Raw genomic sequence first — 25,371 nt, 5'->3', positions numbered from 1 at the left:
TTTCTCAACAGATGGTCTTTGACACACATTTCACTGTACTGCAAATACTAAAAGAACTCAACAGAAGTTAACATGGTACAAAGATGAGCAATATTTTTCTTGGAATTTTCTCTTTTTTTGCTTACTAGCAAAGAAAACAAATCTTGCCCACAGCTTATGCAGAGGAAGGAATACATTATTTCTACAAGTGCCCATGTTTACATGAGTAACTTCAAGATGGATCTAGAAGTTACAGGATGACAATGAATGGGAAATCAACTGCATTTAACTGGCTTGACCTTTAAAAAACTTATACCAGCAAAAACCAAATTCATACAGAACTTTCTTCTTTCGGTAGGTAAAGAAAAAACCTCAATTCACAAAGATACAGGCTTTCTGTTGTGAATAACAAGAACTGAAAACAATCTGTATTAGAAGACCCTATCAGAGGTCATGAAATGAAGTACCTACCAGGAACGCAAAAAGATCAGCACGCACATTCCTCAATCTCCATTATCCCAACTGTAAAGGACTAAAATACAAATCCACATACGCAACCAGTTTCTCCTACATCTGCACACAACTATGGAACGCACTACCGAAAGCCATAAAAACAACCATCCTAATTTCTAAATAACAAGACTGATCACGAACTAGACAGAACAGAACTCTTATCACTTGACTGACTAACCTCACTGCTATTAATGAACAAGCACTACCACTTTAATCCTAATGTCTAAAATGTTTTCTCTTTAATTGACGACTCAACATATGTTACAATCCAATCTATTACTCAGGAACTTATAGGCAATACCATAACATATTCTACTTTGCCATGTATGTACGCACCTTATGCAATACCACTTTAATCCTTATGTCGAAAACGATCTTTCTATAATTGATGACCTAACATACGTTACAATCCAATCTACCACTCAGGAACCTAAATGCAATACCATAATGTATTATTCTTTACCATGTATGTACGCACCTTAATGCAATACCATTTGTAATTCTGTTAACTGGAAATGGCAATCGCCATTACGGCAAATGTAAGCCACATTGAGCCTGCAAATTGGTGGGAAAATGTGGGATACAAATGCTATAAATAAAGTTGGAAAGAGGAAAATTTAAACATCAGTAAATATTTCTTCACAGAAAAGGTGTTAATGCTGGGAATACCCTCCTGCTGGAACCAGTGTGGACAAGAATGAAGACATTCAAAAAGGCATGAGCTAAACACATTTCTAACCAAAGCAAAACTTAAATGAATTTCACATTATAGGAAAGCATGAGGAGGAACCCTGCATGGAGAAGCAGTAACAATTAACAGCCTTACTGGGCAAACTGGATGGGCCGTGCTGGTCTTTTTCTGCCGTCATCTACTATGTTTACTGGGCAAACTGGATGGGCCGTGCTGGTCTTTATCTGCTGTCACTATGTAAAAGCAAGTCTCAGTATTTCCAAATAAAGAAGTGTTTTTGGCAACAGTCTGCGAGAAAAGGGCTTAGAGATTTAGCACTGCTAACATGTATATATTCACTGTAATCCATCTTTAGGCCCTGAACGTATCAGTGCTTCTGAAATAATGCAGTTGCCTCAAACCCATTTCTCCTTCGTTTTACTTTAACTGTATGCTTATATTTATCATGAGTACTTGCTTTGATATTTTATTAAGTCAAGTGGTAGAGTAGTTTACAATCAAAACAAGACTGAAAAGAACTCCACAACTGATGATAGGTGAAGCAAATAAGTAAGGTAACAGTGGCAACAGATACATCTATAGGCGGTCAAAGTGCCAGATTTTAAGACTGGCCTTAAAAAAATGTATTTATAAGGTCTTGGGTCCAAGTGCAAGTGACACAGCATTCTAAAGTGTGGGTGCCCTGAAGAAAAGGAGAAATTAGGTCTTACCAATTTTCTATCAATCCTTCTCACTATTCCAGAACCTTTGGGATACTGGTGTCCTTCAACCAGCAAGTGGAGATAGAGAACTGAAAACTGAGCAGAGATAACTCTCTTGGCATCCAGTCATATTTATAGACAAGTAATAAGGAGAAACTCAGAACACACACAACATTTAATAATTCGCTAACACTAACCAGACGAGCAAACATATGTAGACCTCTCTTGTAGAGAAGAGGTATGAAGGAAGCACCATACAAGGTGACAGTCATTATTTGACCCATTACATTGCACCGAGGCAAAATCTCAGAAATCTCAGGTGGGTCTCTGGAATAGTGGGAAGGACTACTGGAAAGAAAATTATCAAGCAAGACCTAATCTCTCCTTCCATTACGTAGCTTCCCACAATTTCAAAACCTGTGAGATGTTTTAAAGCCCAGGATGTTGATGCACACCTCATAGACTGAGCCCACAAAGCCCAAGGAGCCTGCTTCCCAGCAAGCAAATAAGCTGTCGCGATAGTCTCCTTCAGCCATTTAGCAATTGTCGGCTTTGAAGCCATGAGACCAAGCCTCTGATACCAAAATGCAAAGTCTGACGCAACAACCATCAAGAACGCTGTCTTAAGCGTAAGATCTCTCAAGGAGGCCTTCTGGAATGGCTCAAAAGGAGGCACTTCTGAAGAGCCCGAAGAACTAAATTAAGGTTCCACTCTAGACATGGCATATGAAAGGGAGGCCACAAGCGGCCTGCTCCCCACCAGAATCTAATGAAATCTGAGTAAGCCGCAAGAGATGTCTTCTGTAGTTGGCCCTTGAAACAGGACAAGGATGCAACCTGAACTTTTAGAGAATCCAATGTCAATCTTTTATGAAGACCTGTCTGGAGAAACACTAGGATGTGCATGATCTGAGCAGAGAAGGGAGAAAGTCCAGGCCCAGAATAGCCCTCGAATGTCTCCACACCCTTGCATACACCACGGATGTAATGTTTCTGAGCCTGAAGCAAGGTAGCAATAAACAAATTAGAATAACCTTTTCATCTCAACCAAGCCCTTTCAATGGCCAAAGACGTAAGAATAAAGGGACACAGATCCTTCATGACCTTGCTTCAGTAGGCCATGTACCTGCGAAAGACAGAGTGGACCCCCGTCCAGAAGTCAAATTAAGTCCGCGTACTACAGCCTCTGCGGCCAATCCAAGGCTAGGAGAATTATTCAACCCTGATGCAATGCAATCCTTTTCAACACATGGCCTACCATGGGCTAAGGATGGAAGACATACAGTTGATGTGTCTCTGGCCAGGGTGCAGTAGGGCATCGATCCCTATCAAGCCCAGTTTTTCCAATGGCTGAAGAACTTGGACATTTTGGGAGTTCTTTTCATTGCCATCAAGTCCAGAAGCGAAGAACCCCATCTGTCCACTATCAGCTGAAAACCCTGGTTGGATAGTTCCCATTCTCCTGGATCTAAGGAATGCCTGCTGAGAAAGTCCGCCTCCACATTCCAGGACCCAGCAATGTGAGCTGCCAACAAGCAGAGAAGATTTTTCTCCGCCTAACTGATGAGGAAGGCCGCCTCCACTGCTATTGTATAACTGCGGGTCCCACCTTGGCTTGTTGATATAACCCACCACCGTCGCAATGTCAGAGAAAACTCAGACAGAAGCCCCTGCCAGAAAGGAAGCCAAGTCACGTAAGGCATTCTGCTCTGCCCTGAGCTCCAAGGATTTATCAACCATTGAGACTTCTGTTCCATCCAAGTGCCCTGTGCCAGATAGAACTTGTAATGAGCTCCCCAACCTGACTTGCTGGTGTCCGCAGTCATCATCTCCCACTGCGTTATCAGAAAGGGAGCTCTGACAGTCAAAATCCTGGGAGACACCCACCACTGCATACTCCATCTGGTAACCAGTATCCAAGGAAGATGAAGGTTATACCTTCTGTGACACTGGAGACCAGTGGCTGAGAAGAAACTCCTGTAATGGCTGCATAAGAGCCCACGCCTATGACAACACTTCCATCACCGCTGACATTAACCCCAGAACTTGGACTAGTTCGCCTTGACTGAAAAGACAAATCTGTTGAACCAGCTTCTATGAAGAAGATCCTCTCCCTTGTTGTGCCCAACAAAACACCCAGATACTCAATCTGTGATGGAGTTAGTCTACTCTTCTCAAAATTGAACTGCAAGAGACGGACAACTTGTCCGTCACTATCATGCTGTCTAAATAGGATGACACATGAATGAACCAGCCATTGAAATATGGGTGAACTCCGATTCCCTGGCACTGAAGGAAGGTCGTCATACCACCATAACCTTGGTAAACATTCTTGGTGCCTTGGCGAGACCGAAGAGCAAGCCCTGAACTGGAAGTAATGGCACCGCAAAACGTAGAAACCTCTGATGCGATGACCATATGAGCATATGCAAGTACGCTTTCTTGAGACTGAGGGCAGTGAGAAATTCTCCCGCTTGAACAGAGGCTATGACTGCTTTTAGTATTTCCATGTGAAAGCGAGACACTAGGAGGCAGCAGTTTAGACTTTTGAGATCTAAGACCACACGAAAGGTACCTTCCTTCTTTGGAACAATGAAACAGAGTATCTGCCTTGTCCCCGTTTGGCCTGGGAAACTGGAACAATGACAAGGAGTCTATGGTGGCCTGAACCTCGACTGTCTTGGTTCCTTTTTGACAAGGAGACTGCAAGAAGAGAGGAGTGACCAGGCGGGAGAACTCAAACTTGCAACTTTCTGTAAGAATATCCAGAACCTACTGGTCTGACGTGATTTTGACCCACTCCTCCCAAAACTCCAGAAGACGTCCTCCCACCATAAAAGGAGACAAGTGGATCAGTCTTGCATCATTGTGAAGCTCAGGAGGCATCAGACGCTCTAGCTAAGAGGACCTTCCTGTCCGCATGAAAGGAAGACTGGTGTGCCTGAAAGCGGGACTTCTGACCATATTACTGATGGCCAGGCCGGTATGGACGACCAGAGGTTTTTGGCTTATCCTCCAGCAACCACTGTGGCTTAGTTTCCCCCCAGTTCTTTAACCAAGTTACTGAGATCTTCTCTAAATACCATTTGCCCTGAAAGGGCAGTTTAACTAGACGTGTCTTTGATGCCGCATCCACTGATCAATGCCGCAACCATATTTGTCGACATGCCATGACAGCCAAAGACATATTGCGAGCCATAACCCGTAACATGTCTAACATCGGTCAAGTAGGTCAACCCTGCTTCCAGCGGGATTTTATGATGCCTGTCTTAGGTTGCAGACTGTCAATGCCTCTTCAGGCACGCTCGTGCCACTTGGGCAATAAGTATTGAGCATAGGATGTGGTGTTTACACAGCAATCAAGTACCAGTCTTGGACATTTTGGACATCAGAGTTCAAGATTTTGGATTTATTTATTTTATTTGTATCCCGCATTTTCCCACCTATTTGCAGGCTCAATGTGGCCTACATAGTACCGTAATGGTGATCGCCAATTCCGGTATGAACAAATACAAAGTGATGTTATGGTAGAATAAAGATCATGTGTAACAGACATATTAGGGAATCGTAGGGAAGAAGAGTTATGTCCAGTACGAGCTTTGGTTTCGTTGTGTTGCAAGGTTCAGGCATTTAAGCTGGATCGGTAAGGTATGCCTTTTTGAACAGGTTAGTTTTTAGTGATTTCTAGAAGTTTAGGTGGTCATACGTTGTTTATATTTACTGAACTATGGAATACTAGATTGGGACATTTTGGGACTTAGTTTTAATTTTGTAACTTGATTGAACACTTTCACTGAATATTGTTTGGCACCTGTGCCGAAACAGTGGGTTTCCAAGCCTGAAAACTGTATTATTTCATGAAGTGTATTTCTCCTAATTGGCCAGCAGATGGCGCTTATTTTGAGTTTTAAAACTGTTGCCGGAAAAGACTCTTCTCCAGTTTCAGGCAATCTGCAGTACCATTGGGCAGCTACTTTCAAAATTGATGCCCTGGGCTTTGACTGGTCCTGGATTTCAAATCTAACCTGAAGGTACTAGATTTTCCAAGTCTCAGCCAGGGAGAGAAGAGAGAAAGATCTCTTTAATGAGGCCCTGTGAGCAGTTATATTTTATAACATGTGAGCAGCTGCAGTTCCTGAACTCCCCAGGTACTTCTCTGGTAGTAAACAAATATTTAGACAGTTTTATAATTGATCCATATTCAGTTACCTGTTATTGTCTGCTGATTTCACCTTTTTCTGATCACTGTTGAAGTTCTGTGACAATAAACCTTATTTAGTTTATTGTCTCTGCTGTCCTGGACTAAGAATCCTGGTTCGTGTTTTTGGGTCAGTGGGTGCTTTCTGGGAACTATGAGACCCCTGGAGTGTGGCCCCAGTGTCCTAGAAATCACTGGAGAATAACAGAGTGGGAGACTAGCCCAGAGGAAAGCGGGACCCAGTCGGTAGGTGGAGGGTGCTAGTATAAAGCACGAGTCCAAGTGCAGGAGGGGCTGGGCAGTGCTAGGCAGACCCTTCAGGTGGCCGCAGGCAGATGCTAGGCATTTCATGACAGCATCCACTAGGAAGATTGTGCTTTATCATCTGATGTTTACAGCAAGTTGTATTGGATAACATCTTCCACCAGACAAATATTTGACTTATGGTGGTTTCAACAGATGTAATTATTTAAGGTGCAATGATGGTGACATTAAAATGACCCTTAGTGGGTGTATGATTTAAAAAAAAAAAAAACACTGAGAACCATGCACTATGTTTAAATTTTAATTGAATGCATTTCAGAATTTATGAATTACTAGTCTTTAGTTGTGATTTTTCTTCACCCAATGCGTAATTAAACTCTGGAATTCGTTGCCGGAAAACGTGAAGGCGGTTAGCTTGGCAGAGTTTAAAAAGGGGTTAGACGGTTTCCTAAAGGACAAGTCCATAAACCGCTACTAAATGGACTTGGGAAAAATCCACAATTCCAGGAATAACATGTATAGAATGTTTGTACGTCTGGGAAGCTTGCCAGGTGCCCTTGACCTGGATTGGCCGCTGTTGTGGACAGGATGCTGGGCTCGATGGACTCTTGGTCTTTTCCCAGTGTGGCATTACTTATGTACCTATGATTACTTAATAGATTTCACTACTTCAAGTAGATAATTATGTATAGTATCGAGACAGAAGAACATTTAAAGAAATCATGGGCTAGGAGAACCACATTTGAAATTCTTCTGTCGCTGAAATCTAACCCTATGTGGGTCACATCACCTTTGCGTGTTTCAGTTTATCCAACCTGACTGGACCCGCCCTTTGAAAGGTTTTCGAAGGAGCATCAGAAGACAGCAGCCAGAGCATTCACCTTGGAGGAGGCTACATGCACCATTTCTGAAAATACTGAATTATAAAACGGTAAGGATTCTGGTTTAGATAAAAACTGCTACGTGAATCCAGGCTATTAATGCCATTCTATATATTACCTACGGGTCTGGCCATGAAGTGGCAGCAGCACATCCCAAATTGGGACTTCTAATCCCTTCATCTAGCTGAACAGAGCTCTGCCCTACAACTGAACTTCCAGGCTGGGTGAAAAACACTGTTCAGAATAGAAAATCCCAAGCATGACTTCCTCTAAAAACATCCACGTGCATTAACAGACCATTCGCCCTCAACATGTACTTAGGTTTAGCTGAAGATGAGAAAAGTTGTTTGTGAAACACTCAGCAAGCTTCTTCCCCAGCTAGGAGGCCAATTCCAGCAATAGACAATTCCTACAGCTGTAAGGCTTTTTCCCCATTGCAAATTACACTGGAAAAGCTTTATTTTTCCACCTAGGGATGTCCTGCTTTGAAATCAGATTAGTATAATGACAAAGTGAAAGAAGAAATACCACAAAACCACACACAAAGAGAAACTAGCTAGGAAACTTGCAGCAGAGAAGAGTGAGATTAAAGGAAGCTGACTGCCCATCAAATAATCACAGGGGGGTGGGGGGGGAGGCGGTCACCCTGTCATCAACAAAAGCAATAAGGAAAGGAAATGATTCTGATAAATGACAACTCGACACAGAGGAAAAAGAACCTGACAGTGAGACCTTTCTTCACATTAATCTGTGGACTCTGTGTGCAACACCTCAAAAAACAAACAGAAGAGGGCCAATTTTTCACTTCAGGAACACAAGTCCACTGCATTATAAATAATAAACCATAAACTGTGACTGGACCTTCCAACAGGCCTGGAGGAGAATGCAGTTTCACTACACTATTTCTTCATTTCTCTTCTTGGACTGTGCAACTGTAAATCCAACCAACCTTCTCGGCTAAGCCAGATGTACTCGGCATTCTTCCTGCAAACAAAATGGGGAAAACGAGGCCCACTGTCAGGTCCTGATGTCATAGCTAGAATTTTAAAGACACTATTCACACGGAACAAAGTGGATTTAAAAACAGATGATCTAGAAATAACCAAAGGAAACATGATTCCGATAGGAGAAATTTAACTCGACATTATATGAATCTGTCAATTTTCATCATAGTCTCTCTTAATATGTACCGCAAACCTGCTCTGTATAGCCCTACGTTTCATATATATAATCCCCTTCCAGTGAAATCAAAGTTACTGTGACCACAAGGTTTCATGCAGGCTTCTCTCCTGCCAAATAAATTTAGCTTTTTGTTTTAAACAGTCTTGGATCAGGTAGTTACTCCCCTACCCCATACCTCAGCGAGGCTGGGGGCATGCTTTCCTGTCTTCTCACAAAATTTTAAAGGCCTCTCAGGACCATATTTAAGAGTTGGAGATGCTACTAAACCTCTCAAGATAGCCTCCATGTGCACAAGCTTTTCCTTCCCTCAAACATCTCAGACCCAGTGGGAGGTGGCCTCATGGCACACTGACAATGCATTGCAATGTGACATGAGGCACCTAGGCTCATTTTCAGATACAGCTTCAGTACAGACAGCATCTACAACCCTCAGGATGGGAGGGTGTGACTGCTGCACTATACTAATATCTTGCAACAAGCAAAAACGCAATCTTGTACAAGCCATTGCAAAAGAAGCTGGGATTCATGATTCTTGGCCAAGGAATGTCACTACCACAAAAAAAACACAGAATGATACCGAGTGGAGGGCACAGTGGCAACAAAAGCTGTGGCCTGCACATGATGGTGTCTAGTGTGGACACTGAAGCTGAAAAAAAAGTCCATCACTGAGAAACAGGAAAAGGTAATGAGCAACAAAGAGAATTAGCAACAAAAAATTTCAAAACATCCCATGACAAGGGGAAAAAGCCTTGGTCCTGAGAGGAAGCAGCACAATGAGTGGGAAGTTACACAGAATATTTGAGCTACCAGACAGGGTTAAAAAAAAAAAAAAAAAGGTCAATACAACTTAGCATCGTGTCTCTTCCAATAAAAAATAAAGCTTTGTTAAATAACCATCATAAGTCATGATGATGAAACTGTAAAAATAAGGCTGCAGTGAAGCAGAGGTGTGTACAGCTGTGGCAACCACACCTTCAAGGGGATACAGACTGAGTACAATTGTTCCAGAGCGTAGCCATGAAAATGGTCAATGGTCTTCACCATAAAACATATGGAGACGGAATTCAAGATCTAAATATGTATCCCTGGAGGAAAAGAATGATCAAGACATTTAATGTACAAATGCACAGTTAAGTGGGCTTCTTTCAACAGAGAGGAGGCCTCTACAGCAGGCTGGTTCAAGGTCAGTCCTTGAGGGCTGCAAACAGGCCAGGTTCTCAGGATATTCCTAAAGAATATGCATGAGAAAGATCTGCATGCCCACCACATCCATTGTATGCAGCTCTCACACATTCATTTATTGTAAACTGCTGAGACCTGCGAGTTAGCTTTTGCGGTATAGTGGTATAAAAGCACTAGGTAGCACACATGCAACCAAATGGCTGGTGACTGGTAAGATCCCTTACTACTACTACTTAACACTTCTAGAGCGCTACCAGGGTTACGCAGCGCTGTACAATTTAACAAAGAGAGACAGTCCCTGCTCAAAGAGCTTACAATCTAATAGACAAGTGAACGGTCGGTCCGATAGGGGCAGTCAAATTGGGGCAGTCTGGATTCACTGAACGGTAAGGGTTAGGTGCCGAACGCAGCATTGAAGAGGTGGGCTTTAAGCAAAGACTTGAAGACGGGCAGGGAGGGGGCTTGGCGTAAGGGTTCAGGAAGGTTGTTCCAAGCATAGGGTGAGGCGAGGCAGAATGAGCGGAGCCTGGAGTTGGCGGTGGTGGAGAAGGGTACTGAGAGGAGGGATTTATCCTGTGAACGGAGGTTACGGGCGGGAACGTAAGGGGAGATGAGGGTAGAGAGGTAGTGAGGGGCAGCAGACTGAGTGCATTTGTAGGTAAGAAGGAGAAGCTTGAATTGAATGCGGTATCTGATCGGAAGCCAGTGAAGTGACCTGAGGAGAGGGGTGATATGAGTATATCGGTTCTGGCGGAATATGAGACGTGCAGCAGAGTTCTGAACAGACTGAAGGGGGGACAGATGGCTAAGTGGGAGGCCGGTGAGGAGTAAGTTGCAGTAGTCCAGGCGAGAGGTAATGAGAGCGTGGACGAGAGTTCGGGTGGTGTGTTCAGAGAGGAAAGGGCGAATTTTGCTGATGTTAAAGAGGAAGAAGCGACAGGTCTTGGCTATCTGCTGGATATGCGCAGAGAAGGAGAGAGAGGAGTCAAAGATGACTCCGAGGTTGTGGGCAGATGAGACGGGGAGGATGAGGGTGTTATCAACTGAGATAGAAAGTGGAGGAAGAGGAGAAGTGGGTTTTGGTGGAAAGACGATAAGCTCGGTCTTGGACAGTAAAGAATTAGGAAGCAACTCCACTGTGGGGTTAGAAAGCATACTGTTGCATGACAATATTTTAAAAATAAACTACAGAAACACAGAATTTGACAGTAGAGGAGGCCTACTGAGCCCATCCAGTCTGCCCAATTTATTTCACAGTGGTGCAACACCACAAACCCTGGTTGATCCTCAGTCTAGAGAAGGAAGGGATTTGGTACACCACCTTTCTATGGCTACAAAGCCGTTTACATTTTATATACAGGCACAAAGTAAGTACATAGGACAATGGAGGATTAGGCAAATTCCCTCAAGCTTCATACTGTAAGCTCTTCTCCCACACTAATCTCTCCTCTGGAAAAAAAAAAAAGTTTGCTTTCTCTATGTTTGCCATAGCCTTCCTTGCAATCTCATGCCTAGGATAAACACATTCAGGTGCTTAAGTATGATCTCATTTGAATTTTGGTTATCATCCTACCAATATCCTTTCGGAGGTACAACCACCAGAACTGAATGCCTTAAAACTTAACTATGGGGTTAAAATTCAGAGCAGTAACCACTGTGTTAATTTAAATGCCAGTTCCAGCATTTTAAATTAACAGATACCTCCACTGTGTGGTGACCACCACTGCACATTTAGATTTGGCCTGCTAGCCATCCAATCTACCTGCACGGTGGCTGAATTTCAGTGCTATGGGAGCCAAAAAAGTGTTATTCTATAAGCTGCGTTTAAAGTTAGGCACGGTTTCTATTATAGCGCTTATGACTGGGAATCACAGTTGAATTTATGCATATAAATGGCAATTAAATCTAATTAGTGCCAATAATCGCTTATTACATAGTAGATGACGGCAGAAAAAGACCTGCACGGTCCATCCAGTCTGCCCAACAAGATAAACTCATATGTGCCACTTTTTGTGTATACCTTACCTTGATTTGTACCTGTCTTTTTCAGGGCACAGTCCGTATAAGTCTGCCCAGGACTATCCCCACCTCCCAACCACCAACCCTGCCTCCCACCACCGGCTAAGCTTCTGGGGATCCCTTCCTTCTGAGCAGGATTCCTTTATGTTTATCCCACGCATGTCTGAATTCCGTTACCGTTTTCATCTCCACCACCTCCCGCGGGAGGGCATTCCAAGCATCCACCACTTTCTCCGTGAAAAAATACTTCCTGACATTTTTCTTGAGTCTGCCGTTCTTCAATCTTATTTCATGTCCTCTCGTTCTACCGCCTTCCCCTCTCCTGAAAAGGTTCATTTGCGGATTAATACCTTTCAAATATTTGGACGTCTGTATCATATCACCCCTGTGCAAAGAAAAGCTACGAGAACGGTATGGGATTTGCGTTACAAGACGTATGAGGAGAGACTTGCTGAACTAAACACGTATACTCTGGAGGAAAGAAGAAACAGGGATGACATGATACAGACGTTCCAAATATTTGAAAGGTATTAATCCGCAAACGAACCTTTTCCGGAGATGGGAAGGCGGTAGAACTAGAGGACATGAAATGAGATTGAAAGGGGGGGGGGGGAAGACTCAGGAAAGATGTCAGGAAGTATTTTTTGACGGAGAGGGTGGTGGATGCTTGGAATGCCCTCCTGTGGGAAGTGGTGGAGATGAAAACGGTAACGGAATTGAAACATGCATGGGATAAGCATAAAGGAATCCTGTACAGATGGAATGGATCCTCAGGAGCTTAGTCGAGATCGGGAGGCGGGGCTGGTGGTTGGGGGGCGGGGATAGTGCTGGGCAGACTTATACGGTCTGTGCCCTGAAAAAGACAGGTACAAATCAAGGTAAGGTAGACACAAAAAGTATCACATATGGGTTTATCTTGTTGGCAGACTGGATGGACCGTGCAGGTCTTTTTCTGCCGTCATCTACTATGTTATTATGTTTCTCTTTTCCTCCAGAGTATACATGTAATTATACATATTATAATATATTAATATACATAGTATATTATTGGATTAAATCGCGTATGCAACCATTTTTGGAACTTTTGTTGCATTAGGGGAATTTTGTCACTTTTTTTGGCAGCTGGTAAATGTATAACGCCCTAAACCCTGCACATCGGCTAATGCCTTCCTGTTACCTGGGCTGTCTGTGGATCAAAGGTTAACCCACTAATCCAGGATATTTCAACTTCTTTTCTCAGGTCCCCCTAGAGGGGGTTCCGGGCAGTTCCTGCTGTCACTGAAAAGCCCGGACTGTACCTCGTCTGCTAACAAGAAGACAAACGGTATCACCTGTCACCGGGGGCCGCTCTTATCCCCCCTCCCCCGGTGCAGGTGAGGCCTAAGGGTCCCGCTCCCTCCGCTCCCGACTCACCTGGCCCGGGGCCCAGCGCCTCCATGTCCGCGATTCCCCTTTTCTCCGGGATATTTACTCCTGGGAGGAAGGAGGGAGGGGGGGGGGACGGGGGGGAGGGAGGGCGAGGGGGGGGGGAGCCGGCGGCAGCCCCGAAACCGGCGGAAAAGAGGAGGAGAAGCCGCCGCCTCCGCCGAGCACTGACTGGTCTCCTCCAGTCCCCGGTCACACGACACGAACGGCAGCAGCGAGCGCGCGCCACCCGGCCCCCACGCGCGTGCGCCCAAAGCCGGGGCAGCCAGAGAGAGGGCGGGGGACGCGCGAGGGCAGCCCCGCCCACCGGGGGGCAGGGCGCAGGCGCGGAATTGGAGGGGAGCCGCGCGTGCCGGAGGGAAGGGGAGGGGCCGGCGACCTGGTGCACACGCGGTGCTGCTGAGGAGGAGGAGGAGGAGGAGGGGGAGGGCCGGGCTCTTTAAACACACAGAAGACGGTGGGTGTTTCGGACTGGGATTATATTTAGAAACCAGGGCCATGAATGATCTAAACCTCTCTTAGGAGGACCCCAAAGACAATCAGGGCACCCGCTGCAACCCCAAAGGACCTGATGGTCCACATGGTCTCAATACAAAACATTGTGGTAATAAGGCAAGTGGCCAGAAGCAGACGGTGCTAGAATTTGACTGCCCCTATCGGACCGACCGTTCACTTGTCTCTTAGATTGTAAGCTCTTTGAGCAGGGACCGTCCCTCTATGCTAAATTGTACAGCGCTGCGTAACCCTAGTAGCGCTCTAGAAATGTTAAGTAGTAGTAGTAGTATTACATATAGCAGTGATTTAACCAGAGCTGAGATTGTGATGTCATAATGCCTCATTCCACCAATGCCTAAGAGCCAACCTCATCAGTGATGTCACAATGGCTTGATTGTCCTATATTTGTCTCACTCTTATCTATTAGATTGTAAGCTCTTTGAGCAGGGACTGTCTCTCTTTGTTAAATTGTACAGCGCTGCGTAACCCTAGTAGCGCTCTAGAAATGTTAAGTAGTAGTAGTAGTATTACATATAGCAGTGATTTAACCAGAGCTGAGATTGTGATGTCATAATGCCTCATTCCACCAATGCCTAAGAGCCAACCTCATCAGTGATGTCACAATGGCTTGATTGTCCTATATTTGTCTCACTCTTATCTATTAGATTGTAAGCTCTTTGAGCAGGGACTGTCTCTCTTTGTTAAATTGTACAGCGCTGCGTAACCCTAGTAGCGCTCTAGAAATGTTAAGTAGTAGTAGAATCCATAGGGAGAGCAGCATAAGCAGTACAAAAAAAAAAAAAGAGGAGGTAATAACACCTATGTACAGGTCCTTTATGAGATTTCAACTAGCAGATTGTGGAGGATGCATTTTCAGATTTATGCACATGCGAACTCGGTAACTTGCCTCTCCTACCAAATTTTGATAGGTGCTGGAGCCTTGATCTGGACCTGGCACTACTGTGCTGAAGGCTCAGTGCCATAGAAGCCAACTTTTGAAAATTATCGGTGGGGGGGGGGGGGGGTGGTAAGCCCAATGAAAATTCCCTCTCCCTGGACATAATCAAGGAATTTGTTCAATTTTGGGGGTGCTCAATCACTCACAGGGCTGGCTCCTATGGTCAGTGCTACAGTAACTACTCTACTTCAACCGGTAAGTTCAGTGCAGTGCCTTGTCCCCCTCCTGCCACACGTTTTCTGTTACTACAGAAACCCCTGCAATATGAGGAGCTCTGCTATGCCTGGCTGTGTCCAGGACCAAGGGCTCAGTCACTGGTTGATGAAAGTTGCTGCTGCAAGGCTGGGCTTCAGCACAGCAGCAGAGGTTATTGGGTTCAGTGGGATAATAGAGGTAACGGGTGGAGGGTGCAGGACATTGTGAGAGTTATCCATGGATGCCCACAGTTGAAATGTAGCCCTGTCTGAAAGGCTATGGACAAGCTGGAGGAAGTACAGAGAAAGGCAACCAAAATAATCCAGGGTTTTTACAACAAGAGATGTGAGATCAAATGCAACTTTAAGAGAAGAGAGAAGGGCATTTCTACTTCCAAAATATATAAATCAGGAACAAGAAGCAGACTTTTTTTTTTTTTTCAGAGGTTGTGGTATGAGGCTGTGAGGGCGTAGACTCAGGAGCAACCTCAGAAAATATTTTCTCACGGAAAGGGTGGCGGATCACTGAACAGCTTTCCAGAAGAGGTGGTGGAGAGAAAAAACACAGTAACAGAATTCAAGAAAGTCTAGGATAAGAACAGAGGAGCCCAGGCTACCATGAAGTGAGGAAGAAGCCAAGAGATCGACTGGAATCTGTGGCACTGGACCAGGAATTTAATGTAATCTAATGGTCCTTATCTGTCCTCATATTTTATACATGGAATTTAAATGCCCACACAGGGCAGTCATACTACTTTAACATAGTTTGTGTTTCTGTCATGCACGCTATAGGCAAAGAATAGTGAACCTCTTTTGAAAAAATGTATTTATTTAAACATGCTGCAGGACACTGCTCATTTGATAGCCAGAGCTGCCATGAACTTGTAATAACTGCAGAATTGTGATTTCATCTGAAGTCACATCTAGACTGCCCCAATTTGACTGCCCCCACTTGACTGACTGTACATTTGTCCTTTAGATTGTAAGTTCCTTTGAGCAGGGACTGTCCTTCTATGTTAAATTGTACAGCGCTGCGTAACCCTAGTAGCGCTTTAGAAATGTTAAATAGTAGTAGTAGTAGTAGTAGTAAATCTTGGTCAATTTCAGGACATGGGACAGAAGACAATGGAGGCTTTTTTTCTACTTATATTTGCTTTTGAGCTGGTCAAATAACACCAATGAGATCTTTCAAACACAGAAAGCCCTTCTGTACCTGTGCAGACAATAAAAACGTCTGTGCTAAGTCACTTCTGCTAATCTTCAGATGAACTGACAACATTAGTGTTCGGCTACCGAATGCTTATTTTATGCCTATATCACCAGCCATCACTGAGCTCCTAAATACATCATGCCACAGCTGTTCCAATCTTTTTCAGAACTCTTCTTTAGGCGGATTGATCACAGTACATAAATACAGCAGGAACAGCTGAAGAGTGGACCCTGGGAAGGAGATCTTTAAAAAAAAAAAAAAGAAGAGGTATGCACCTTGAATTTCAATCTAGAAATAGCAACGCTGCAAGGTGACGTAAGAAAGAAAGTCCTATAACCAAGGAATATGTAGATGTTATTTGGAAGACTAGCACAGGACTTCCAACTCTGTCTTGGGGAACAAACAACCAGGACACCCACAATGAATACGCATAAGATCAATTTGCATACATGGGAGACTTACCCCTGGATTCTATATATATATATATAGCACTGAGATTTTGGTGCTGAAATTTGCACACAGATTATGAGACAATTAATTGATGCTAATTATTGCAGTTAATTGGCAGTAACAAACTTACATGCACATCTCCCCCCACCCTATTCTATAACCTGCACACTTATATCCTCTAGCGTGTAACTCAAAAGGGGATGGTTAGGGGAGTAGCAGGGGCATTCCTAAAAGTTGCATACAGGGTTATAGAATAGCCCCGTTTCCATGCCAGGAGTTGGTTGCTGGCATTTGCACCAGGTTTCAGCTGGTATAAATACTGGTGCAGACATGGGTTCTGGGTTCTTTTAATGGAATTGTGCTTTTTTTTTTTCCATTTTCACAATGCCAGCCTTAGTGCATGCACATTGATCTCCTGCATATTCATTGTGGGTATCCTGAAAACCTTCCAGGGCAGATTTGGGAAGCCCTGCACTAGCCAGCACTGTTGGTGAGAGGAGAAAAGGGATGATCCTGAGAAACCTCCATGAACCATCGCCCCTGATGTCATTCCTTTGGGGTGCATGTTTACAGCTGATTCACTGAAGGTGTGGCACTGGAGTGAGCACTGCATGAGGCATACACACGAGTAGATTGCACAAGCAAAATACACGACTTTAGCTCTCATGTTGCAGCTACAAATAATAAGCTGTTTCTTAGCGGCATCGCTCATACACCCAGAATGAATCAGCCTGAATGAACCATCAGGGTTCTGGATGGGGGATTTCTTCTCAGCGAGTTTACTACCATTCTTTTGAATACAGTGTTAAGAACACAGCCACCCCACTATGCATCTGTATAAAAACTGAAGTCAGAAATGCAGCTTCTTCCTTGAATTTTCTGTATATAATTTATCATCTTAGAGCAGAAGCAGAATGATGCATTAATGATTAGTGGTCTTTGCAGTCCACCGATTAAATGTCTATATTTCAGGAAGCCGGTGAAAGCTTGGCTCTTCAACCAGGTCTTTAATGGAAGAAGTCAATGAAATCAGCTGCACAATACTATACAGCAGGACATGTTTACCCACTCCTACCTTAGCTAAGACAATGTTCAAGCACCTTTCTGACCTCATTTGCAACTTTCTTTAAATTAATCCCCTTATTTTCTTACTCCTGTTACCAGGGGCGTAGCCAGACTTCAGCGGGAGGGGGGGTCCAGATCCCAAGGTGAGGGGGCACATTTTAGCCCCCTCCCCGGCACTGCCAACCCCCCCCCAGCCATTATCGACCCCCCCGCCGCCGCTGCCGCCAACTTTGACAGCCTCTGCCGATGACCGTCTCGACCCCACCCCCGCCGCCAACCCTCCCCCACCGTCACTTACCTTTGCTGGCGGGGGACCCCAATCCCCGCCAGCCGAGGTCCTCTTCTTCCCCGAAGGCTTCGTTCTGTTTCTGACGTCCTGGCTGATCTGCAAGGCTTCATTCTGTTTCTGTGAGTCTGACGTCCTGCAAACAGAACGAAGCCTTTGCAGGAAGAAGAGGACCTCCTCGGCTGGCGGGCATTGGGGTCCCCCACCAGCAAAGGTAGCCCACGGCGACGGCGGGGGAGGGTTGGCAGTGAGAGGGGGGTCAAGAGGGTCATCGGCAGAGGGGTCCGGGGCCAAATCTATGGGGGCCCAGGACCCCTGGACCCACGTAGCTACGCCATTGCCTGTTACTCTATCTTACCTGTCTCTATGTTCCATCTTTGCTTATACTCTAGGCTGTCTATGAAAATGTCTTATTACTTATTGTGTTGACATTGTAAGTAGTGTACTATGCTATACTTTGTATTGTTTGAATATTTTTACCGCTGTAATTGTCTATTGCTTGTGTTTGACTTAATTCTTGCTGTACACCGCTTTGAGTGAAGTCCTTCAAAAAGGTGGCAAATAAATCCTAATAAATCAATAAAAATGTTTTAAAAAATATTGTAACTAAGGGGTCCTTAGACTAAGGTGTGCTAGCATTTTTAGCGCACGGTAAAAATTAGCACGCGCTAAATGCTAGAGACACCCATAGGAATATGTGGGTGTCTGTAGCATTTAGCGCACCTTTGTAAAACACCCCCTTAGTACTTTTAACAATAATTTAAGATCATTTTGAGATGACAGGCTTGGTGACAACAGTTCACACTGAATAATAAATTCAGAAGCTTAGCTGAGATTGGGTGGAAGAGCCGGTGGTGGGAGGCGGGGCTGGTGGTTGGGAGGCGGGGATAGTGCTGGGCAGACTTATACGGTCTGTGCCAGAGCCGGTGGTTGGGAGGCGGGGATAGTGCTGGGCAGACTTATATGGTCTGTGCCCTGAAAATGACAGATACAAATCAAGGTAAGGTATACACAAAAAGTAGCACATATGAGTTTATCTTGTTGGGCAGACTGGATGGACCGTGCAGGTCTTTTTCTGCCGTCATCTACTATGTTATATATTTTGCTGCATGACTGGTAGCCAATGAAGTCAGAATAAGTGCTAATGAAATACATCACCAAATGAAGGCCGGTGGGTCTTCTATACTGAGAAGAAAAGGAGTGTAAACCTCTCACCTTAGCCAGTGGAAGAGGGTGGGTCACCAGGGACATGGACTTACCAATATTTTGCCCAACACAGCATCAGCAACGGAGAGCCTTGGGGGGGGGGGGGGGGGGCAGAGATAGGTTTGTTCTGCCCTTCCTACCAAAAATGTGTTCTGCCCCTGCCTCTCATTCCCCCTCTTGTCTGAAGCTGCTGTCTAACAGTTGCCTGTTCACCTAAATCTTAATTAGGTACCACTGTGAGTCTATAAATATTCTTATTTATATTTGTAATAAGGTTTGCAAATATATATAATGACTCACACATCATGGGAACTATTCCTGATTTTTGCAGTTTGCATGACTCATGGGCTGTAAAACTGATCAGATCAAGGGATCTATAAAGGAAATAAAACCAAGGACGACTGTGAGAACTGTAGACCAATAACCTCATTAAATGATGCCATCAAAATCCTAGCCAAGAAATTAGCAAATTGCCCCTTCACAATCTATTTATTTATTTAGATTTTGCTCACACCTTTTTTCAGTAGTAGCTCAAGGTGAGTTACATTCTGGATATTTCTCTGTCCCAGGAGGGCTCACAATCTAAGTCTGTACCTGAGGCAATGGAGGGTTAAGTGACTTGGCCAAGATCACAAGGAGCAGCAGCGGGATTTGAACCGGCCACCTCTACCACTAGGCCACTCCTCAATCTAAAAGGTTTCGTATTAGGCAGTATTATACCTGGAGCCCATATGAATCAAAACAGCAACGGAGTTACTGGAGACAGAGAAAGCCTTCAGCAGGGTGGAATGGAAGTTTCTTTTCACCCTCCTGACAACTGCTTGTGCTCGACCAAAACCTCTTCTCATAAGCCCAGAGCAACAATTACAAAAGTTTCTGTTTATCCTCCTCTGAATCCTGACCAGTGTAATACTGACCATTCTGCAGACATCCTACATCAATTGCCTGCCTAATATGAAACCTTAGGAGCTTGCGCTGTTCTGAAGGTTAAGACAGGGATACCTCTGGTCAAGGTATACCTTTGCCTGCACAATCACACTGGACAGAGTAGAGGAGTGGCCTAGTGGTTAGGGTGGTGGACTTTGGTCCTGAGGAACTGAGTTGGATTCCCACTTCAGGCACAGGCAGCTCCTTGTGACTCTGGGCAAGTCACTTAACCCTCCATTGCCCCATGTAAGCCACATTGAGCCTGCCATGAGTGGGAAAGCGCAGGGTACAAATGTAACAAAAGAAAAAAATCAGGAGTGGGAGATCAAAGCACCAAATATCATTATCTGTAGATGTATAAGCAGTACCCAGAGGTCTCCATCCCCCTTCTACTGGAAGGAATCATTGATTTCTCAGAGACCTCTGGCTATGGGCCACAAAATAGCCTGTCCCTTTGGTAATGAATAGAGAAGGACACAGGGACGGGGACAGAGCCTGCAGGGACGGGGCTGGGACAGATTCTGTGGGGACAGGGACAGAGCCCATGAGGACGGGGACAAACTTTGTCCCTGTGTCACTTTCTACTTTGAAGCCTGTTAATGAACTGGACTGTTATTTATGTTTGAGTGATGCAGACGACAATATTTTTATTTTTTGGAAAAACATGCTGGCCACAACTAGCAAAATTTGCATGGGGGATGCTGTACATTCTGCTACCAGCACATCTTCTAAGATGACATCTTCTATTGTGGAAGACAGGAGAGCTAGACTGAATCCTGAGATTGTTGATGACTTCTTATTCATCCACAGATTAAAAAATCATAACAGTGCTTCATAGGGCATATTTCTCCCCTCTAGGGCATACAGAATGGGTTGTATTTGGTACCTCTGGACATTTTAACAGGGTGGATTAGGATTCCTTGGGGTAGTAGAAGTCAGCTGTTGTTGGGGTTGGAAGGGTAGAGGGTGGTGGTGGTGGTAGGGTTTATTATAGTTGCTTGTTGTTATTATTGTTTTCTATTTGTAATTTATACACAAAAGTTGCATTGCATATTGTTTCTTTTTATACTTAAAAATATTTAAATATAAAATCATAAGTGTTTGAGGCTTCTGCAGATGAGAACAGAACCCACGGGGACGGGGCGGGGTGGGACGGAGATGGAGACGGAGTTGCGGAGGTGGGGTGGGGACGGAGACAGGGACAAATTTTATCCCCGTGTCATTCTCTAGTAATGAAGCAAATCAAAATGCCACGAACTTTATCAGAGCTCTGTTACTTCAACTACAAATTAAAACCTCAAGCAATCAGAGAAGAAAAGACAGGTAACAACTTATGATCTGGTTGGGCTGACTAGCATGTGATTAAAATGACAGTCATTCCTAAATTACTTAGCTCCTTCAATATGCTATCAATTATGGTGTCCATTTGCTTCTTCACTATAGAACAGAAGAAGCAGGCAAACGTGAGATGGGAGATCTTACAGCTTCCTATAGAAAAGGGTGGGCTGTCACGCTCCAGCTTAAAGTCTGTATCTCATATAATTCCGTATGGCTCTGCTCAAACTCTTAGCTCCCGTCAATAGAAGGGTTTGGAGCCTGGAAAGCAGTGGGACTGTTATATCCATCTTTGATTTTCTTCTCTTCTAGGAATATTGTAACATTATTTTTCCAGAATTTCCTGTTGTTTTAGATCGGTATATATAGTGTAAACTTAGGTATTTTTGCATTAGGCGGTATAAGAAACATGAATAAACCTGAACCTATGCTACTCACGACCCTGAAGAAGCACAGGGAGAGCAGTTTTTACGCATCAGATTCCTTTCTTCTAGCTGTAGCCCAGCTGCCCGATAAGAAGGAACCCAACCTTGAATATTATGAGACCCAACCATTAATCACACCATTGGTCCTAATCTGGAAAGCAACTACGATAAAACTTAGAGAGAGAGAGTCTATCCCCTTATGGCCATATAGCATGTTTAGGATAAGTTGCTGATTTGAAATATGTGTGAAGGAGAAGGCTTACGAAGGTGAATGCCCCAAATCTTTCCCAGTTATTTAATGATAACTATCACTCGTAACAAACCAATTGTAACGGGCATCCCTTTCTACTGACATGTTTGAACCAAAAATAGAAGTTGTAGACCCTTAGATTCAGGGCTTTTTTTGAGGGGGTACTTGGGGGTACTGAGTACCAGCACCTTTTCCATTGTCTGCTAAAATTGACCCATGGACCCCAAGTTTTAAATGAAAGAGCTCAGGCCCTACACGACAATTCTGCCTTGTCATACATTCTGTGACTGGTTGCTGGGGGCCTGGCTATTATGGGGTGGGTCCCTCAGTGATCACCCCACCCCTGAAGGGGGGCTGGCATTTGAGTAACATCCTATATAATAATTCTCACCTCCAACGTTCTATGCTTGGGACCATGGCTCCCTGGCTGCAGGTGGTCTGCGAGGCAGACATGCACGGACGTCAATGACGTCAAAACAGCTGATTCCAAGGCAAGGAGAGTGCGTGTTTCCCTACTCCTCCTACCGCCTCGGAATCAGCTGTCACCCCCCGCGCTACGGCCCCCTTGAAACCCACCCCCTTCCTGAACCTGTCGATCCCCCCCCACCGAAACGCCGAAAACCGCACCCCCCGCCACTGTTGTGCACTACCTGTGCTGACAGCCAAAGTGTTGTTCTGCCCTTTGGGTGGGTTCCTCAATCATCTTCTCAGAAAGTTTAACTCCGTGTGTCTGACGTCAGACGCACGCAGAGGAACGTCCCGACAAGATGATTGAAGAACCAACGGGAAGGAAAGAACAACACTTCGGCTGTAAGAACAGGTAGCACAACAACGGCAGCAGCGGTGGCGGGGGGCAGTTTTCGCCGGAACGGGGGGGGACGACAGATTCGCGGAAGGGAGGGTTCAAGGGGGCCGTAGCACGGGGGGGGGGGGGGGGGGGAATTGCCTGCCTAAGGCCCGTTTCCTTGCCTGCAGAAACGGGCCTTTTTTACTAGTAGTAACATATTAGAATACCCAACAAAATTCACTCTGCTAGCATAAACAAATGATAAATCCTTCCCTTCTGTATTCATAAAGGGAAACAGAGGTTCACCAAACCCTTAGCTAAAGGGCAACAGAGACAAAATTCATAAACTAAAATTATACATAAACTCCTTTATTTGTGGTCATCATATCTTATTCTATCCCCTCACCCCCCTCCCCATCACACACAACCACAACATGGTAAGTATTTGCCTCACAGTCCTTCCTTTCCCACCCTTCCCTGTAGCTGCAGGGGATGATCCACACCTTGCAGGAGCAAACTCAGTGTCCGAGTCCTCTCCTGTGGGGCTGCCACTGCCCTCAGAGGCATCAGAATATGCAACTGCTTCTGTGGTTGGCCCTGTGGCTGAGTTGCTCTGGCCACAACACCCAGCAAGGCAATTTATGCTGCTCCAGAAGGACCTGGCTGCAAGGTAGACCCACTGGCCCGGAGTCCTATGAGTCCCATCCGTGTCCGCTCGGATGCCGGTTGCTTGGCTGGAGCAGAGGAGGTTGCTGTGAAGCTGGCCTGGGTGGTGTGGGCACTGGTGCCACTTGCTGCTGGTGTGGAGGGTGGTGCAGCGGGAATGCTGGCCTCACCTGTTCCCCTGGGAGGGTCAGGCACCTGCTGGGTGGGCAGTGTAACCTTTGTAAGTCTATGTGCTTTGAAAATGCGCCTAACCCTGTATTAGCATTACTAGATCTCTCTGCTGCACAGAATCCTACTGCTAAAACAGAAGAAAGTAGGAAATACCAGAAGGGATTCTAAGAGGAAGCCTAGTCCTGAGGATATTAAAAAAAAAAGTGTCTGCACTAAGTATTAGAAATGGAGATTTGACTGTATGTCCAATAAAATGTGCAAACAGGTGGGAAAATGTGGGATACAAGTGCAATAAATAAATAATGAGATAAAAATTCTCAAAAAACAATATATACACCAAATATACTTGATACTACTTCCCAGCCAGTGGAACAGCTTTCCATTAGAGCTACGATTGAATTACAACATAATTCGTAAACTAGTGAAAACATGGTTGTTCAGATAAGTATTTGTATAACCTGCTATTACTGATCTATAATTGTTGCGTCTTGTTTAAGGAATGTCTAGCCATTAGGTATAATACTGTCATTTGCCTCAGGCCTATTGCTGCAGATGGAATATCAGGTTTTAGAAATCAGTCTTTCAACCTGTAGGTCAAAGGCTGGCAGAAGGGGACTGGTGCATCATACTTTGCCCTTTTTCCCTTTGAATCCTGCAAAGATGAACCCATTCTGAAGGAAGCCAGACCTGCAGCAGATCCTGAAACAGTTGGCTTCGTTTAAAATAACCCACCCTGCTTGTGAATGCCCACTGGGACTCTAGGATATTAAAGTCTGCTTTCAGGAACTTCACAGAATATTACTGCATCACACTTTTGCACTTGCAAGGGCTGCGGTTGTCAGCTGTTTCCAGCATGTTTCTGTAATCTCTTGCAAACCTCAGGTCCTATTTATAGGAAACCTCATGTAATCAGCTCTGGTTCAGATATGAGAGTGACTCAAAGGTATGTTATCCAGGGCTCCAGCATCTCCTGTGGCTGACGTTGGTTCCACACCAGTGAAATACTGAAATGCCAGATCTTTCAGGCGGATCATCGACACTGTTTACACAGAGGGGAAGTGTACTAAATTTGCACATTTGGATGGGGGTGTGTGTCTTACTTCTTGATCTTACCTTATTTCTGTCCTACCAGCAGATTGGAAGAGGGTGCAGTCTGGGATTTCAGCAAGATAATTTATAGCATATAGCATAACAGAACCATCTTGAAAGGAATGTGTGTTGTTTTGCTATAACATAGTAACATAGTAAATGACGGCAGATAAAGACCTGTACAGTCCATCCAGTCTGCTCAACAAGATAAACTCATTTTACATGGTATGTGATGCTTTATATGTATACCCGAGTTTGATTTGTCTTTGCCATTCTCAGGGCAACTAATATAATAATTTGCTATGTGAACGTTCTAAAGTGTCTCACTGGGATCGTAACCACCTGCTGACGTCACTGGCCAGCAGTAGAACCCTGCTTGCCTGACTTCAGCAGGGGGTTACGATCCCAGTGAGAGACGCGCGTTGAAGAACAGCGGGAGCAGGCAGAGACGTCCCTACGTGCACGTCGCCCCCCCTCCAAAATTGCCAACCCCCTTCTGCTACCCTCCCCTCCCCCCCTCTTACCGGGGTCCCGGTGGCAGCAGTGAAGAGCCTCGCGAGTCTGCTGCCTTCCCTTCTCATCGCTCTCAGCTCTGACTCTGGTCCCGCCCTCATTTCCTGTTTCCGCAAGGGCGGTTGGGCAGTTAAGGACATCTTTCTCATAGAAACATCCAATTTTGGACGTCCTTAACTGCCCATTGCAGAAACGTTCAAAATTTGGACGTCCTCAACTGCCCCGTCACAGAAACGTCCAAATTTTGGATGTCCTCAACTGCCCCGTCGCTATACCTCCGAGACCCCCTTGAAATTTGGCCATCCCTGC

At 44.9% G+C, this 25,371-nt stretch overlaps 1 protein-coding gene across 2 annotated transcripts in view; it reads right to left on the bottom strand.

Moving 5' to 3' along the window:
* LOC115479814 (serine/threonine-protein kinase 40) overlaps nt 1-13,105 on the bottom strand; it is a 77,102-nt gene extending 63,997 nt beyond the window's left edge. For both annotated transcript variants that reach the window (XM_030218028.1, XM_030218029.1), the window contains exon 1: nt 13,024-13,105. In XM_030218028.1, coding sequence (XP_030073888.1) covers nt 13,024-13,048 — 25 coding nt within the window. In that variant the 5' untranslated portion in view covers nt 13,049-13,105. The remainder of the gene's footprint in view (nt 1-13,023) is intronic.
* Nucleotides 13,106-25,371: the final 12,266 nt, after the last annotated feature.

The sequence above is a fragment of the Microcaecilia unicolor genome, chromosome 11, assembly GCF_901765095.1.
Source record: "Microcaecilia unicolor chromosome 11, aMicUni1.1, whole genome shotgun sequence".
NCBI classification, from domain to species: Eukaryota; Metazoa; Chordata; class Amphibia; order Gymnophiona; family Siphonopidae; genus Microcaecilia; species Microcaecilia unicolor.
Note: the sequence above shows the minus strand (reverse complement) of the source record. Positions and strands in the feature narration are given on the sequence as shown.